General features: G+C 58.8%; 1 protein-coding gene across 2 annotated transcripts in view; it reads right to left on the bottom strand.

The window, feature by feature from the left end:
• ADAMTS14 (ADAM metallopeptidase with thrombospondin type 1 motif 14) overlaps positions 1-14,589 on the bottom strand; it is an 81,592-nt gene that overhangs the window by 23,220 nt on the left and 43,783 nt on the right. The window contains exons 5-12 of one of the 2 annotated variants that reach the window (XM_019444436.2): positions 12,016-12,099; positions 11,149-11,305; positions 8,752-8,857; positions 6,882-7,025; positions 6,262-6,394; positions 4,713-4,826; positions 2,260-2,408; positions 227-402 (exon numbers count right to left, since the gene is read on the bottom strand). In XM_019444436.2, coding sequence (XP_019299981.1) covers positions 227-402; positions 2,260-2,408; positions 4,713-4,826; positions 6,262-6,394; positions 6,882-7,025; positions 8,752-8,857; positions 11,149-11,305; positions 12,016-12,099 — 1,063 coding nt within the window. The remainder of the gene's footprint in view (positions 1-226; positions 403-2,259; positions 2,409-4,712; positions 4,827-6,261; positions 6,395-6,881; positions 7,026-8,751; positions 8,858-11,148; positions 11,306-12,015; positions 12,100-14,589) is intronic. The other variant, XM_019444437.2, reaches the window with a different exon arrangement.

Raw genomic sequence — 14,589 nt, 5'->3', positions numbered from 1 at the left:
GGTTCCAGATCGTTTCCCCGCCAGGGAACAGTCCTCATAAGCCTCCACATCAGGGATGGCTTTAAGGAGGACGGTGGCCCAAAGACAAGGGCCTGCACAAAGGCGGCCAGCCTGTCGACTGTCCTCCACCGTCCCTCCACCTCCACTGGTGGCCCCAGGCACGGGAGGCCCACCTAGCAGATGCCCAAGGACATGGCGGATGGGAGGGGGAGCGGGGCTCACTCACCGTCTTCTGGCTCGTAGGGGATCCAGCTGTGCTTGGCGTCCCGGTGGATGTAATAAGAGTTGCGCCTCGCACACTGCTGGGCCCGGAAGTCCTCGTGGGGCCCTGGGCACTCCTCGCTGTTGCACACCTGGTACTGGAACATGGGCCCTGAGCACAGGCGGCCTCCGTAGGCTGGGCTGGGGCAGGCAGAGAGACCCGGTGACCTTGCCGGGGGAAGGCTGGGGAGGGCCAGGCTTCCCGCGTGGCCCCCAGGGGCAGCTCGGCCTTCTAGGGGGACATAAAGCGGCTGCTCGAACGTAAACTAGAGGGCTGCTCGTGGTGGGGGCTGCCGTGCTCTGAGCCCTTCCAGATTCTTCTCGCTCCACCCCTGGGGCATATGCCACCTGCTCCCCTGTGTGTTGGCGCGAGGGGCGGTGGGGGAGCTGAGAAGCACGGAGCCAGGGATGAGCAACCCTCTCCAATCGGGCTGGAAGAGAAACCGGTCTCATTTATCTCTGTGTGTCCTTCAAACCACATGACTCACGGCCTGACATACCACGGGGGGCACTCCCTCCCAAGGTGCCCCCACGAGTTCCCATCTGCACCCGCTTCACGTCCTAATAAACTAAGCAGTGGTAAAAACAGACTTGGGTCCCGAATGAGAAGGCCTGGCTAGGTCTAACCCCACGTCCCGCCTATGCAAATCTTGGGCAAGTCACTTAGTCCCGCTGAGCCTTAATTTCCTCTTTAAAGGTGGGACCCGGATACCTCTTCGGCCACCTACCTCCTGGTGTGTCGGTGAGGAATCAATAAGAAATGGCCTATGACGTACTCTGTACCGTCTGCCATCATGTTAAGAGGACTGGGTAGCGTTACGGATGCCAAGGGTCCAGGCGTAGGTGACCGCGGCTCCGCTCCCGGACGCTGGGGCGTCACGGGGGTTCGTGCACCCGAGCGCTCAGCCTTCTACCTGGCGCGGAGCAAGTGCTCGATACACGGTAATAATTGTAACAGCAGCTGTCATCCGTTAGTGCCTAATCTGGGCTGGGCACAGCGCTGAATTCTTTCGCTTAAGCCTCGTAAAATAAAAATAGTTCTTATCGCAGAGGAGTTTGAAAGAGGGCAGCTCTGATGGAGGGGATAACCATCCACCTGGAAGGTGTTTTACTCCGAGTGGGCGCCACAGGGCCCTGCCCCAACCCCGGCTCTCCCCCCACCGACGGGTGGAAGTTACGGGGCGGGCCGTTGGGCTCCTGTTTGCAAAAGGTCAGCACAGCCGTCTGACACAGGAATAGGCTCCTCTGGGCGGTAGTGAGCTTCCCGTCCCTGGAGGTAAACGGTCGAGTGTGAAGGACCCCTCCTGAGGATGCGAGGGAGGGTGACCAACACCGAGCCACAGCATCCAGGGGGCCTGCTGTTCGGCAGAGTCTCGGCGTCCCTGGTCCCCGGAGCCCGCTGACCCGCACGGCCGCGTGTGACCCACACCGCCAGCCCTCATCTCGCCCGAGGCTGTTCTGAGCAGCCTGGGAGAGGCAGGCCATGGCCAGCTGGCCCTCGGAAGTTCCAAAACCACGGGAGGGATCCCCATAGAGGGGACAAAAGGGGAGAAACAGACCGGTCCCCCAGAATGTTGGATTTACTGGGGCAGTGAAAGGCAGGAGTTGATGTCAAGTTTTGCTTCCTGGGGTAGAAAACAAACATGGCTACTGAGCATTTAGATCAGTGTTTTCTCAAAGCTTAGCCAGAGGATCCGGGTCACGGGCAGGCTCGTGAAACTGGCGCAGTCTTTGGGCCCACCCAGAGTCTTCTGCACGTGAGAGTCTGAGAATCACCACTTCAGACCTAATCTCAGCCTGATGGGAGATGTCGGGCCCGGGTGGAAGTGATGTGCCCCCCCCCCAAACAATTTTGGGTCCCCACCATCAGGATACAGGCACCTGCAGGGTCCTTCTCTCTAGTGTCCTGCCCCTCGGTGCCTTCCTCACCCAGCCCCTCCTCAGGCCTAGGGAGGGAGGGGGTCCCCTGCCCTGCCCACCTCAGCCAAGAGCACTCACGGGGGATTGTCACAGCTCCGGCTCCGGGATCGAACGCCACCCCCGCATGACCGTGAACATGACCCGAACTTGGTCCAGGAGCTCCAGCCTCCATCCTGGCCGTAAGTCTGCTCTGGCGACTTCCAGATGCAGTGACCTTTGAAGCACCACTGGGATAGAGCAGAGGGAATGAGGTTACCCTGGGCACCCCGCCCCCCGCTGCCTAGCCTGCTAGGAAGGGTGCCCGACTGCGCACGTGGCACAGCTGGTGGGTGCCACAGGTGAGCCCAGAGAAAGGGACGTTAAGAGGACGAGCCCCAGGGTGACAGAATCCCACCCACACCGCAAGCCAAGTGACCTCCGGCAAAGGGCTCCCCTTCCTGAGCCTATTCCTCTGGTGTCCACTGTGGATAACAGCACCTGCCCCCAGGGCTGCCGTGAGCCTCCAAGGAGACAATGCCGGGCACACACAGCCCTCCAAAAATGGCAGAGAGTATTGCTAATGACGGTAATAATTATGCAATTATTTGGTTTATCACCCCCGGAGAAAAAAAAGAGCTGATAGGGGAGAGAAGACACAGTCTTACCATGTTAATCTAGAGTAGATCTTGGCTCTGTGTCTCAAAATCACCACCCAGAGGCCACAGGCCGGTGTGTTTGTGGGAGGCAAGCCAGCCCCACAGGGAGGTCCATCCATGCACAAATGGAGGGGGTATACGAATGGAGTCTGAGAGGCCTGGGCTGGAACCCCAGCTCAGCCATTACTAGCTATGTGCGGCTTTGGCATAACTTCGCCTTGCCGGGCCTCAGTCTACTCATCTATTAAATGGGACTGTTCTAAGAACTAAAGGCAGTAATACCCACAAAGGCCTTAGCTCAGGGCCAGGCACAAAGGCGGGCTCGACCAAAGTAACCCCCTCCCCTTCTCCTGCAGGGCAACATGTAAGAAGTACACCAAAGTTCCCTGGGTCTTTTTTAAGAGATAACAGAGTGGCTCTCAGCCTTAGAGTCACCTGGGGAGCTTTTAAAACTCCAGATGCCTTGGGGCGCTTGGGTGGCTCAGGTGGTTAAGCGTCCGACTTCAGCTCAGGTCATGATCTCACGGTTCATGAGTTCGAACCCTGCATTGGGCTCTGTGCTGACAGCTCAGAGTCTGGAATCTGCTTCAGATTCTGTGTCTCCCTCTCTCTGCCCCTCCCCTGCTCATGTGCATGCACTCTCTCTCTCAAAGAATAAATAAACATTAAAAAAAAAAAAACCTCCAGATGCTTTGACTTCACCCCCGACCAAGTGAGTCAGAATCTCTAGGAGTGGGGAGTTTTTACAGCAGCAATAGTATACCTTACATACTACAAAAAGTCTCTCCGGTCAAGTGTGCAAGCCAACAATTTTTCACAATCGACAGCATTGTGCAACCGTCACCACGTCCAATTTTAGAACATTTCCATCACCCCAAAGAGATCTCCGTGCCCACCTGCAGTCGTTCCCCGTTCTAGAGGTGGGGACTCTTAGAGCTCCCCGGATGGTTCCAATATGTAGCCAGAACTGAGAGCCACGGATTAATTGTCACATGCAATTGTGACGGAAGGACCTAGAACTCTGCAAATACCAGGAGCCAGTGTACCGAGTCTCCGGGCTAAGAACCCGCCAGGTGTGGAGTCTACTGGGCCATGCATAGCTGTGGGAAGCCCCATCCATCTGTGAGGAGGCAAGCCCTCCACATGTGATGTGAGCGGGCAGAGCCTCGTGAGGGCAGAGAGCAGAGGGCAGAGGGCAGAGGGCAGAGGGCAGGCTAGGGGGGGCGGGTCCTGTGGCTGAGTAATAACGCTGGAGCCTCTCTTAACACCCTGCTTCTTCCCAGCTCTCTGCTTTGCTCCAGCGTGACTCAGTGACTTCAGAACAACCCGAGGAGTGGAAAGGCCACTTGGTCAGGGGTCAGCAGGACCCAAAGTTCAATGAATGGCCCAAGGTCGCCACAGAAATCAGAGAAGGGCCAGCAATATAGCAGAAGTGGATTTTAGAACCCCTCAGGCTCTTAGACCCGGCCATGAGGTCCCCCATACAAATGATGCCCTGGCACCCACACCTGCTCAAGAGGGCAAACACATGCCGGGTGATATGTGAAAGGGCAGGTCTGGGGCAGGGGAGGCAACACGCATGTGGGAGAACCAGCATGGTGGGCCGGGGAGGGGGGCGGGCAGGACACCTGGAGTCTTCCCTTCATCCCTTCCTTTGCCTGCCTGGGCCTCACTCTTCTCATCTGTAAAATGGGGGGAAGGCTTCCTGCCAGATGGGCGATGAGATGATGCCAAACTCTGTAAAGCAAGCGACTGTGGTGTGGGAGAGAGGGTGTACCTATGAGTTCATGGGGGGCTCCACGCACACACACACACACACACGCAGCCACACGCCTGGGGGGCAGGGGCTCCCCTGGGACCTGCACACTCCTGCTGCAGCCCCGGGAACGCAGGTACCTGGCCAGGGGCACACTCTGTCCCGTCCAGCGGGGGCCCCTTCTTGGTCTTGCAGAAGTACGGGTTGTCAGGATGGCTGCACCACAGCTGTTTGCAGGGCTCGAAGGTCTGGAACTGCGCGGTAAGGGGACGGGGGTCACCGGCTACACTGGCCCTCAGGCTCTGACAAGTTGTCCGGGGGGCAAAGGGCAGTGATGGAGAGGAGTGGTGCGGTGGACGCTGGGGCCAGAACGCTGTGAAGGAGGCAGGAGGGCCCACACCCTCAAACTGGACCCCACTCCAAGCGCCATGGCCTCCGGTGACCCCTCTTCCCTCCAGCGGGGCACCGAGAAGGGGCAGGCCACAGCCCACATCCCTTGTCGTCCCCCCAGGCCTCCCTCCTTGCCTTTGCAGAAGCCACTGTGACACTGGGCAGGGACTAGGGTTTCGAGGGTCTGAGGCTCCAGGGAGGCTTGGGCCTGCCGACGTCCCCTGAGCCCAGTGCCTATCGGGGCTTCAAGGGGCTGTCGGTCCAGCCGGGATCCCAAGGCACCCAGGCAAAGTCAGGACCTCCCAGCATCCTCTAGTCTCGCCAGGCTGTGCCAGATGTTGGTACTCTCCTGCCTCCCATTGTCCAGGAGAGCCCAGTTTTTTTCTCTCCTATCATCCCCCTGCCAGCCGGACCAGTGTCCTCCAGATACAGCCCTGGGCATTGAAACCCCTCTCCACCCCCAGCTCAGAGAGCACGTGTCCCAGTGTGGCCTGGACAGACACGGAGCCTCCTAGGCCTGCAGAGCTGAGGAGGGGGCTGCATTCCTGGATGGGAGGTTTGAGGTGCTGGAGTCACCAAGGCCTGACCCCTCAGAAAGACCCCTGCCCTGGGATGTCCCTTCTCTGAGCCTCTGCCTGGACGCTGGTTAGCAGCTCCGTTCTCTCCTGGGTGGCTCTAGCTGATCCCCAGGGCCAGGCTCTCCCTCGCCCTGTCCTACAGGGTAAGGAAGGGCTATGCCCCCTTATATGTGTCTCCTGGGCATGGGGTGTGGTGGGGGGGCATGCAATTCACCGCCTGGAGAAGAGTTATGTGGCGACACAGGAGAATTTCACAAGGGTGACGAATCAGCCCAAATCATCCTAGCAAATCCCTGAAGAGCAGACAGAGGCAAGTATTCCTCCATCAGGCGAGAGCCCAGTGGCTGATGTGACAGAGGAACTGCCTGGCAGATAAGATAAGAGGAACTCCCTGATAACCCAGCCCAGCCAGGATCCCACCAGTCACCTGCCACTCTGTTCTACTATGTTCCATCTTTCCCAGGAGTAAAGCATCCCCGAGCCACTGCACACACCTGCCCCCAAAGGTGGGACTGGGTGGGGAAGTTATGTAGCAGAAGGTGGCGGGGCCAGGTGCCGGTCGCCCTGGATCCCCCCCGCCATGGCAGCTGGCACGGAGCCTGTGGGCCCATCACCAGGCTACCTGGCCAGGAGGGAGGAAGATGTTCTGTGCAGGACCAGCCTGGGTCACAGACGGACACGGCCCTGGTTCTCCAGCAGTCAGAGGCTGGTGGGAACTCACCGCAGAGCAGGTATGGTATCCAGAGCCGAAGTCAAAGCGGCACTGCTCGTCCATCGAGTAGTCAATGCCCGGCAGCTCCGGGGGCTGGGGCCAGGCGGGCGCAAAGGGGTCATCGAGGAGGCAGTCGTAGGAGCTGCCGGTGGAGACAAGGAGGTGAGCCAGGCTGAGGCCGGCGCTCCCCAGCTCTCCTTTCCTGGAGGTGGGGGTTTAAGGAGCAAAGAAGGCCTGCAGGAATCCATCCTTGCTGCCCTCTGCTAGGAGCCGTGACTTCCAGGGAGGAAGGTTTGGTCCCTGGACCATTTGAGGGCTCATTGCACCGAGGGAAGAAAAGTCAGGCCGCTACACAGGACGTACTTGGGGCCCTGGCCAGCTGCCGCCTGAGGTGGGTGACAGTGTCTCTGCCCACACCTGCTCCCCCCAAATCCTCTCTGTACCCATTCTTGGCCTTGAGCTCCTGAGTCTAAAGCTTGTCCTGGGCCCCTGATGACCTGGGAACTGAGCGTGTGTCGGGGGCAGGGAGGTACAGGGAGGGAGATGGCTGGGCGGGGGGGGGGGGGGTGGGGGATGAAGGGCAGGCTGCATGCTCCCCAGTCCCCAGCCTGGAGGTGGAGGTGACCTACGGGAGGTAGCGGCTCAGCTCCACTTTGCTGCAGCGGGACCAGTGGAAGCGGTGGAAGGCAGCCTGCACCAGGGGTGCCATGACGCTGCCCAGGCTGGTCTCGTCCGCGCAGCCATTCCCCTGACCATCATGCTCCATGCCGAGCCTAGAGGGTGGCGGTGGCGGGGGGGGGGAGGGGGAAAGACGGGAATCCTGAGTCATGCCAGGGAGCCCGTCCCCGGGAAAACAGGCAGGTGGCACAGCAGTGGGAGACCATGCCCTGACCAGGCTTCAAACTGGACGGAAGCTGAGGGTCCCCCCTGCTCCCCAGTAGGGCTGGACTCATTCTGACCTCCTGCCCCCTCCTCAAACCCCACCCCGCCCTCACGGCTTCCATGGCCAGCTCAAGCCCCACTCTGACCCCAGACACCCTCCCTGGCCACCCTGACTGAGGGCTGACCTCCCACGGTGGCGGCCACTTGCCCCACCATTAACACCTCACATGCCACGACGTGCTGTCTCTTCGCCAGACCCAAAGCCTTCAAGTACAAGGACCCGGTCTTCATTTGGTTCAGCTCAACCTCATTTACCTAGTGGCTTACTTAAGCTTCTCCGAGACCCTGTAGTACTTTAGCCCGGAGCTCTGTGCCTGGTACACACCTACCATGATGATAGTCTAAATTTAAAAGCTTGGTTCTTTTTATAATTAGTACTTAATGCCAAAGCCCAGAGGTTCTAAGTTCTCAGGTACTCCCAGGTGGCTGCATCTGGCCTTGACCACTAGACAGACAGACACAGGGACCTCTGGTGCTGACCTTGGCTCTCCACAGGGAGAGGTCTCTGCTTTGGGAAGAGTGGACCCCCCTGCCTCCCACGTACAGGAAGACAAACTCCCAGCTCTAAAATATGTGGAACTATGGGCAGGAAGAGACCTCAGTATACCCCGGGTGCCAGCCTCCATGCTGCAGAGGAGGAACCTGAGGCCCCGGAGACAAGGGGTCACCACCCGGTGAGGGGAAGAGCTGGGATGAAGTCCACATGGTCTCTGTGCCGACAGGGCCGGTGTGGAGAGGGGCACGGCAGACAGCGGGGGGCAGAACCCCTCTGGGCTGGCCCACTCCCCTGCTCCCCAGGCCCTTCACCTGCAGCACACAGCCTTCCCTCCGCGTGTGCACTGGGGAGGGGCCGGGCCAGGAGTGCGTCCCTCAGCTCTGCCCCCTGGGCAGACAACGCCAGGAGGCATGACTGTAGCAAGGGCACATTACCAGAGGACACACTACATGTCAGTGGCTTATCTGCTTTCTCCCGGAATGTAGTTTCTCTGGCCTAGTCTCCACGGCAGTCCATCCCTACAACGGGGCCTGGCGCACAGTGGGTGCTCAAGAAATGTTGGTCGCAGGAACGGATATGCTCCCAACAAAATCCAGGCCCAAGGATCAAGCCAGCAAGCCGCCAGCCTGGCCTGAGGCCGGAGCCTCTGTGCACCTGTTGAAGATGGGCTCAGACCAGCGCCCCGGTGTGCACCGAGCACCAGTGTGGGCCGGGACAGCTCTGAGAAGGGCCTTGAGTTGTACATGGGACGAGGGAGAGAGACCGTCCAGAGAACAGACCACCTCCTATGACGGGATAGTGCATCCGCCTGCCCAAAGACAGGGCCACATCTGGTTTTCCGTGGCCCTGGGATTTAGGGGCTTGGACCCAACAACGCAGGCCCAGAATTGCCATCTGGGCCCCTGGGCTCCGTTCCCATCAGGGCTGGGCCTCAGTGCGTGGGCAGCTCCTCTGGCATCTCCGGGGACACTGGGATGGGGGCCTGATCTGGGATAAAGCCTCCCACACCCGCAGAACCCCTCGGAGCTCCCGGCACAGCCCGCCCGCCCGGCGCCACTTACACGTGGCCGGTCTCGTGAGCCACCACGAAGGCCGAGGAGAAGCCATCCTCGTGGTTGAGGGTACAGCTTCTCAACGGGTGGCACATGCCAGTGACAGGCGCATACCCTGCCGGGGAGAGGGAGAGAGGGCGGAGAGAGAGGTCATGGGGAGGTAAAGCAGGACTCAATGAGGTCTGTGACTGACCAGCCACCGCAGGGACATCCTGACGTGGTCACTGCCAGAGGCTGCCTGGAGGAAGAAGGATCCTTGCAAGGCCCGCCCCCCCCCCCCCGCCCCACCCAGTACAGCAACCCCGAGCCAAATGCCCCCACACCCTAAAGCTCCACGGAGCCCCTCAGGGCCCACAGCCTCCTCTAATCAAGGCAGTGGGATTTCCAGATGCCCCAAGCCTGCCCAAACCCGACTTCCACGCCGTGCCCCTCTAGCCAGCCAGTCAGCTGGTCAGTCAACAAACACACTCCAAATACTTTTTGATGGGGAGGGCAGGGGTACACTGTGTTACATTCTATGGGGAACCAGAGGAATCAGATCCAAGCCCCCCTGCCCTGCCCCTGTCCCTGCCCCTGCCACACACCCACACTTAAGGAGCAGATGGCTTAGCAGAGAAACTAGGTGGTAGGAGGTCAGCTCACACGAGGGCCCGCAAGGCTACAGTCAAGGGGCATCATGCGTGTGCAGGGGGCATGTGGAGGAGAGAACAGATTCAACTAAGGGGGTTGAGGGCCACCAGGTAATGGCTCATGGCGGGGGAGGGGGGCGGCGGGCACAGGGCTGGGCCCAGAGGACAGGCAAGACTCTGCAGGGGAGGGGATGGGGGGACGTGCTGGGGGGGAACACAGAAAGGCAGTGCAGGGGGCTGCACGTAGCAGCCCCAGTCATGTTTGCTAAGTAGCTACTGTGTGCGAGGCCTGAATTCTTTTTTATTTACTTATTTGAAGAGAGAGAGAAAAAAAGCACATGTCCATGGGTGAGGGGCAGAAAGAGAGAGAGAGAAAAAGAGAGAGAGAGAATCCCAAGCAGGCTCCTCACTGTCACCGCAGGGCCCAACGTGGGGCTCGATCCCACGAACCGTGAGATCACGACCTGAGCCGAAATCAAGAACCAGACGCTTAACCCACTGAGCCACCCAGGCACCCCACGAGGCCTGCGTTCTAAGGGGCCTGCTTCCCAGCCTCCCCGGGGCCCTGTTATAGGCTGGGAGGGAAGGCTGGGCTGGGAAAGACCTCGGAGAAGGGGTGAGGGCAGAAAGCACTCCCTGCCTGGGGCCGCGGTTATCCAGACAACTCTACCCGGTCTTCAGAAGTGCTCAAATGCACTTGTATCTGAGACGCTTCGGGGGACTCTAATGAGAGGCTGCGGTGTGAAGGAGCTTCCTGGGGCCTCTACTGTCCTGGAGTTCTGAGGTTTACTCTACGTGAGACGTGAGGATACAGCTGCACGCGTGTTGGTATGTTGGACATGTGTCTGTGCATGAGCACGCACGTGTAAGTACGTACATGTATCCGCATGCGTAAGCGTGTGTATCTATGTGATCCGTGTACATGTATATCTGTGTGTGTGTGTGTGTGTGTATGTGTGTGTGTGTGAGAGCAAACCTCACACTTGACACTTCGGGGATTCAGACAAGGAGGCTTTGGATAGAGGCATGGCCAGCTGACTCCCTTCTGGAATCAGACCAGGAAAAACTAGAAAGCCCTCAACTCGGAGCCTGAAGATCCAGTCAGAGCTGCAGATCTGTCTCGTCTCTGCTAGAGGACAGGGGCAAGCCTCTTCGCCACTCTGTGCCTCAGTTTCCCCACCGGGAAAACTGCGAGTGACCAAAGCTTCACGTGTCTGCAGAGCACGCACGACCACAGGCATTTATTTCAGGCCTCCCTCAGCCCTTGTAGCGGGCTGGAATGGGGGAAAGCGGCAACTGTTTTTTCCCCACTCGGCAGGTGGGAGGACCAGGGGAGAAGAAGTGAGCTTGGGTCGCTGCATGGAGAGGTGTGGAGCGTGTCCACACACAGGCACCTGCTAGGTGCCCCGAGGCCTGTGATGAGCCCATATCGATACGGGGGTGGGGGGTGGGGGGGCTGGGGAACAGAAGCATCTTGAAGATGCTGACGGGTCTTCCCGCAGCCAGGCTCTGGGACAGTAAGCCTGACCACTCGCGGCCACCCGCAGGCTCGACCCAGACAGCAGGGACCAGAGCGGGGACCCATTCACTTCCCCTGATCCCCGAGGAAACCACTCTAAAGCTTGCCCATCCAGATGGGCCAGGTCCTTCTCCAGAGTCCCATGAATCTCTCTGTTGACTGGCTCCTCAGAGCTCCTCGGGTGGCTCCAGAGAGCCCAGCCCCGAGCCCCGGCCTCTGCCCTGCAGCTGCAACATCTGGCCGCAGCAAATACAGTACCTTGCGTACCTGAGGGCCCAAAGTCCTGCCGGGTGAGGAAGACGACGTGGTCATGGTGCTCTGCGTGGCTGGGATCCTGGCGCTGCTGAGAGTGTGCCCAGCGACATACCTGCTCCAGGCTGCGAGAGGGGTTCCCCCGCTCGATCAGGCTCAGAGACTGCGGGGGCCAAGAGCGTCAACAGAGAGGGGGTTGCCAGCGGGCACCCGTCGTTCCCCTCCCAGGGGCAGAGGACACCGAGGCCCGTGGGACACGGTGCCGGTCCCCAGGTCGCCGTGCATGCGCATAGCCCTCCCGCTTCAGGGAACACTCGCGTGCCAGGCCCTGTGCCGGGACACCTGTCTGCTGGGAACTCAACACGCATTCTCTCACATCCCTCGACCGAGCTGCAGGCGGGGGTAGCTCTGAGCACTTCTGTGCCTTGTGTTTGTGGTCTCATCTAATCTTCACAACAGCCCCTGGAGGAAGGTGCTACTGCCACCCCCATTCGGGGGAGAAGAAGCCACCAGTCGGTCTAAGACTGCAGAGCCCAGGGCCCCAGGGTCCAACCAGAGCAGGACTTGTCTCACGGTCACTGCCCGGCTCAGAGCCCATTTCCGCACAGGGTCCTCAAGGAGAGGGATCTCCAGCTGCCAGGGCATAGGACTGCCTGCTTCCAGACTGCAGGGAATCCCCCAGGCCCCGCTCAACATCCCCAAATGCCTCTGCCCCTGAAGCCTCAACTCTAACGGTCTCAGGGTTCTGATTCTGGGAACAAAATGCTTCCTACATGCTGACCAGCCCCTCCCCACACCACAGCCCGTCCGGTGCACCGGTCCCACACCCCCTCTCCCTCCAAACCCTGCCAGTTGCAGAAGGGAGGTGGTCACCTGCCGGTATCCGACCATGATCAAGCGGACAAGGGCAATGTTTATGTGGGCGCCCAAGGACTCATCATGGTAAATCTCATCCACCTGCAAGGAGAAAAGAGTGTGCAATTTTAAGGGAAGCAAACGTTTGTCAAGAGCCTACCACACAGCAGGTACTGAGCCAGGTACCTGACCCGTGTTATCCTCACCATGGCCTTTTCAGGCAGCATTCTTCTCCCTACTGTACAGACGAAGAAACTGAGGCAGAGAGAGGCAAAATGACCTTCCCAAGGCCACACCGCTAAGTTGCTGCAGACCTGGGATTCAAATCCTGCCCCGCCTAGTTCCACCTGTGCACTCTCTCCACGAAGCCAAGTATGAGGGGCTGGCCTCACACTCAGCCCTCTGACAAAGACTCATCTTTCCACGGCTCGGGAGAGTCCTTCCATAAATGTCCCCCGGCCCGGGTCGCTCATCCTCAAGTCCCTGGGTACCCCTCCAATTGCCACCGGAATCGTCTGTCTGCTCCATAGTGCCCGGGCACTTTTCCACGGCAAATCCAAGGGAAAGTATACAAGGACCTTGGAAATGCAGAGTCTCGGGCCCACCTCCCAAGTCAGAGTCTGTAATCTGAACACAATCCCCGGGGATGCTCAGCCACGGTTAAGTTTGAGGACCATGGCCTTGGAAAACTCCCTTCTCCCACAGGCCCAGGGGTCCGTGGGGCAGTGTCCCGCACAGGCCGCCAAAGAATGCTATCCCTCCTACTCCCCAAATCAGGAGACCCGGAACAGTGTCCATGACAGATGGACGAGGCTCTGTCTGTCCACCCCTAGAGACAGGCAGCTCACCCTCCCCTGAGTGCCCATCTCCTAAGGATGCCCCTTGAACAATTCCAGCTTTTTTGTTTTAACTTTTTTTTCTGAATATAAAACATTTCACCCTGTAAACTTTGAAAAGTACAAAAAAAGGTGAAAGAGGAAAATCAAATTGCCCAAACTACAATCAGCCAGATGTACAATAACCACAGTTACATTCTTCTTGCCAGGTGCGTATCTGTGTGTGTGTGTGTGTGTGTGTGTGTGTGTGTGCGCGGTGGGCGGGCGGGGGGGAGGGGGAGGCTCAATTTACAAAACAGTAATCATACTGAATATACCGTTAATACATCGGTTGTTTCATGAAACAGTATTCTGTATGTTTAAAAGCATCACCTCTAGGGGGCGCCTGGGTGGCTCAGTCGGTTAAGCATCTGAGTCTTGGTTTTGGCTCAGGTCATGATTTCACGGTTCGTGGGATCGAGCCCCACGTCGGTTCTGCTGACAGTGTGGAGCCTCCTTGGGGTTCTCTCTCTCCCTCTCTCTCTCTCTCTCTCTGCCCCTCCCCCCTCAAAATAAATAAACTTTTTAAAAAAAGTATCATCTCTAATGTCTGCGTATGATGGGCCACGACTTAGATAATTAATCCCCTAGCTGGACGTAACCCCCGAGACTCGCTCAGTGACTCGCTCGGTGGGTCAGTGTCAGAGCACAGCACTGGTGAAGCAATGCAGTTACTGGGGGCCAGAGTCCCGGGTTCGGGTCCTAGCTCTGTGGCTTAGGGCACATCAGGCAACTCCTTGGGACCTCTGTTTCTGTTTCTGTAGAATGGGGATCCTAATGGCTGTCATAGGAGAACTGTGCAGTGGAAGACGGGCGTGCCGACCGGCCACACACACACTTTCTCCCAAACAAGTCCAACCTAAGAATTCTCTCCTGTTCTGCCAAAATAATCTGCACCGGAGTGACTCTTAAATAACCTTGACATTTCAGCCCCTCCAGCTCAGAACGTGGCCTTCTACGTGGTCAGTGTCTCAGACCTCCCTGATGTGCCCTGCGGGCAAGCAGACCAGAGATGGGGTGATAAGCAGGGCACGCTCTACACAGACACATCTGTGCCCCACATGTACACATGTAAACCCCACCGGTTGCCCCAGGGCAGGAAAAGAGATCAGTCGCTGGAATGCTTGGGTGGAGGCATCCGCACGGCCTCTAGGCTTTTGGAAATTCTCAGGGGGCCACTGTCTTCCTGCTCTGTCTCTCTCCAAAGCGGGCCAGGCAGGTTGCTGCCCGAATCCTTCCTTACTGTCCCCACACTCAGCAGGCCAAAGCCACCCATCAAACCCCCAGTGACGCCTGCTCCAATGGCTGGCATCTCCGGCCCAGAACACGGGGAAGGCTTCGCGGTGGGACTGGGGAGGAGGCTGCTGCCTCTCTGAACAAGAAGTAGGATCAGAGCCCGAGTGTCCATCACTGGTGGGGGTTGAGCGGGGCCTTCTGATGCCACCTCCCACTCCGGGTAACTGGCCTAAATGCAATACTGAGCAAGCAGAAGGGGACGCACCATTCGGAGAGACCCCACTCGGCACAGCACTCTGAAATAATCTGGCGACCAAATGCTTCAGGGACGGATGTACATAGACCCCAGGAGCTGGGGGAAAGGAAGGTGGTGTACATGTGGGAGGGAGGGGTCAGGGAGGACTTGCTGGAGGACCCAGAACGCGTCCCGCTGGAGAAGGTCACGGGCCTTTCGGAGGAGATGGGCAGAGGTTCAGGGCAG

Source organism: Panthera pardus, unplaced genomic scaffold (assembly GCF_024362965.1).
Source record: "Panthera pardus isolate Hobbes unplaced genomic scaffold, ASM2436296v1 HiC_scaffold_22, whole genome shotgun sequence".
NCBI classification, from domain to species: domain Eukaryota; kingdom Metazoa; phylum Chordata; class Mammalia; order Carnivora; family Felidae; genus Panthera; species Panthera pardus.
The sequence above is the reverse complement of the archived record's forward strand: the minus strand, read 5'-3'. Positions and strand labels throughout refer to the sequence as shown.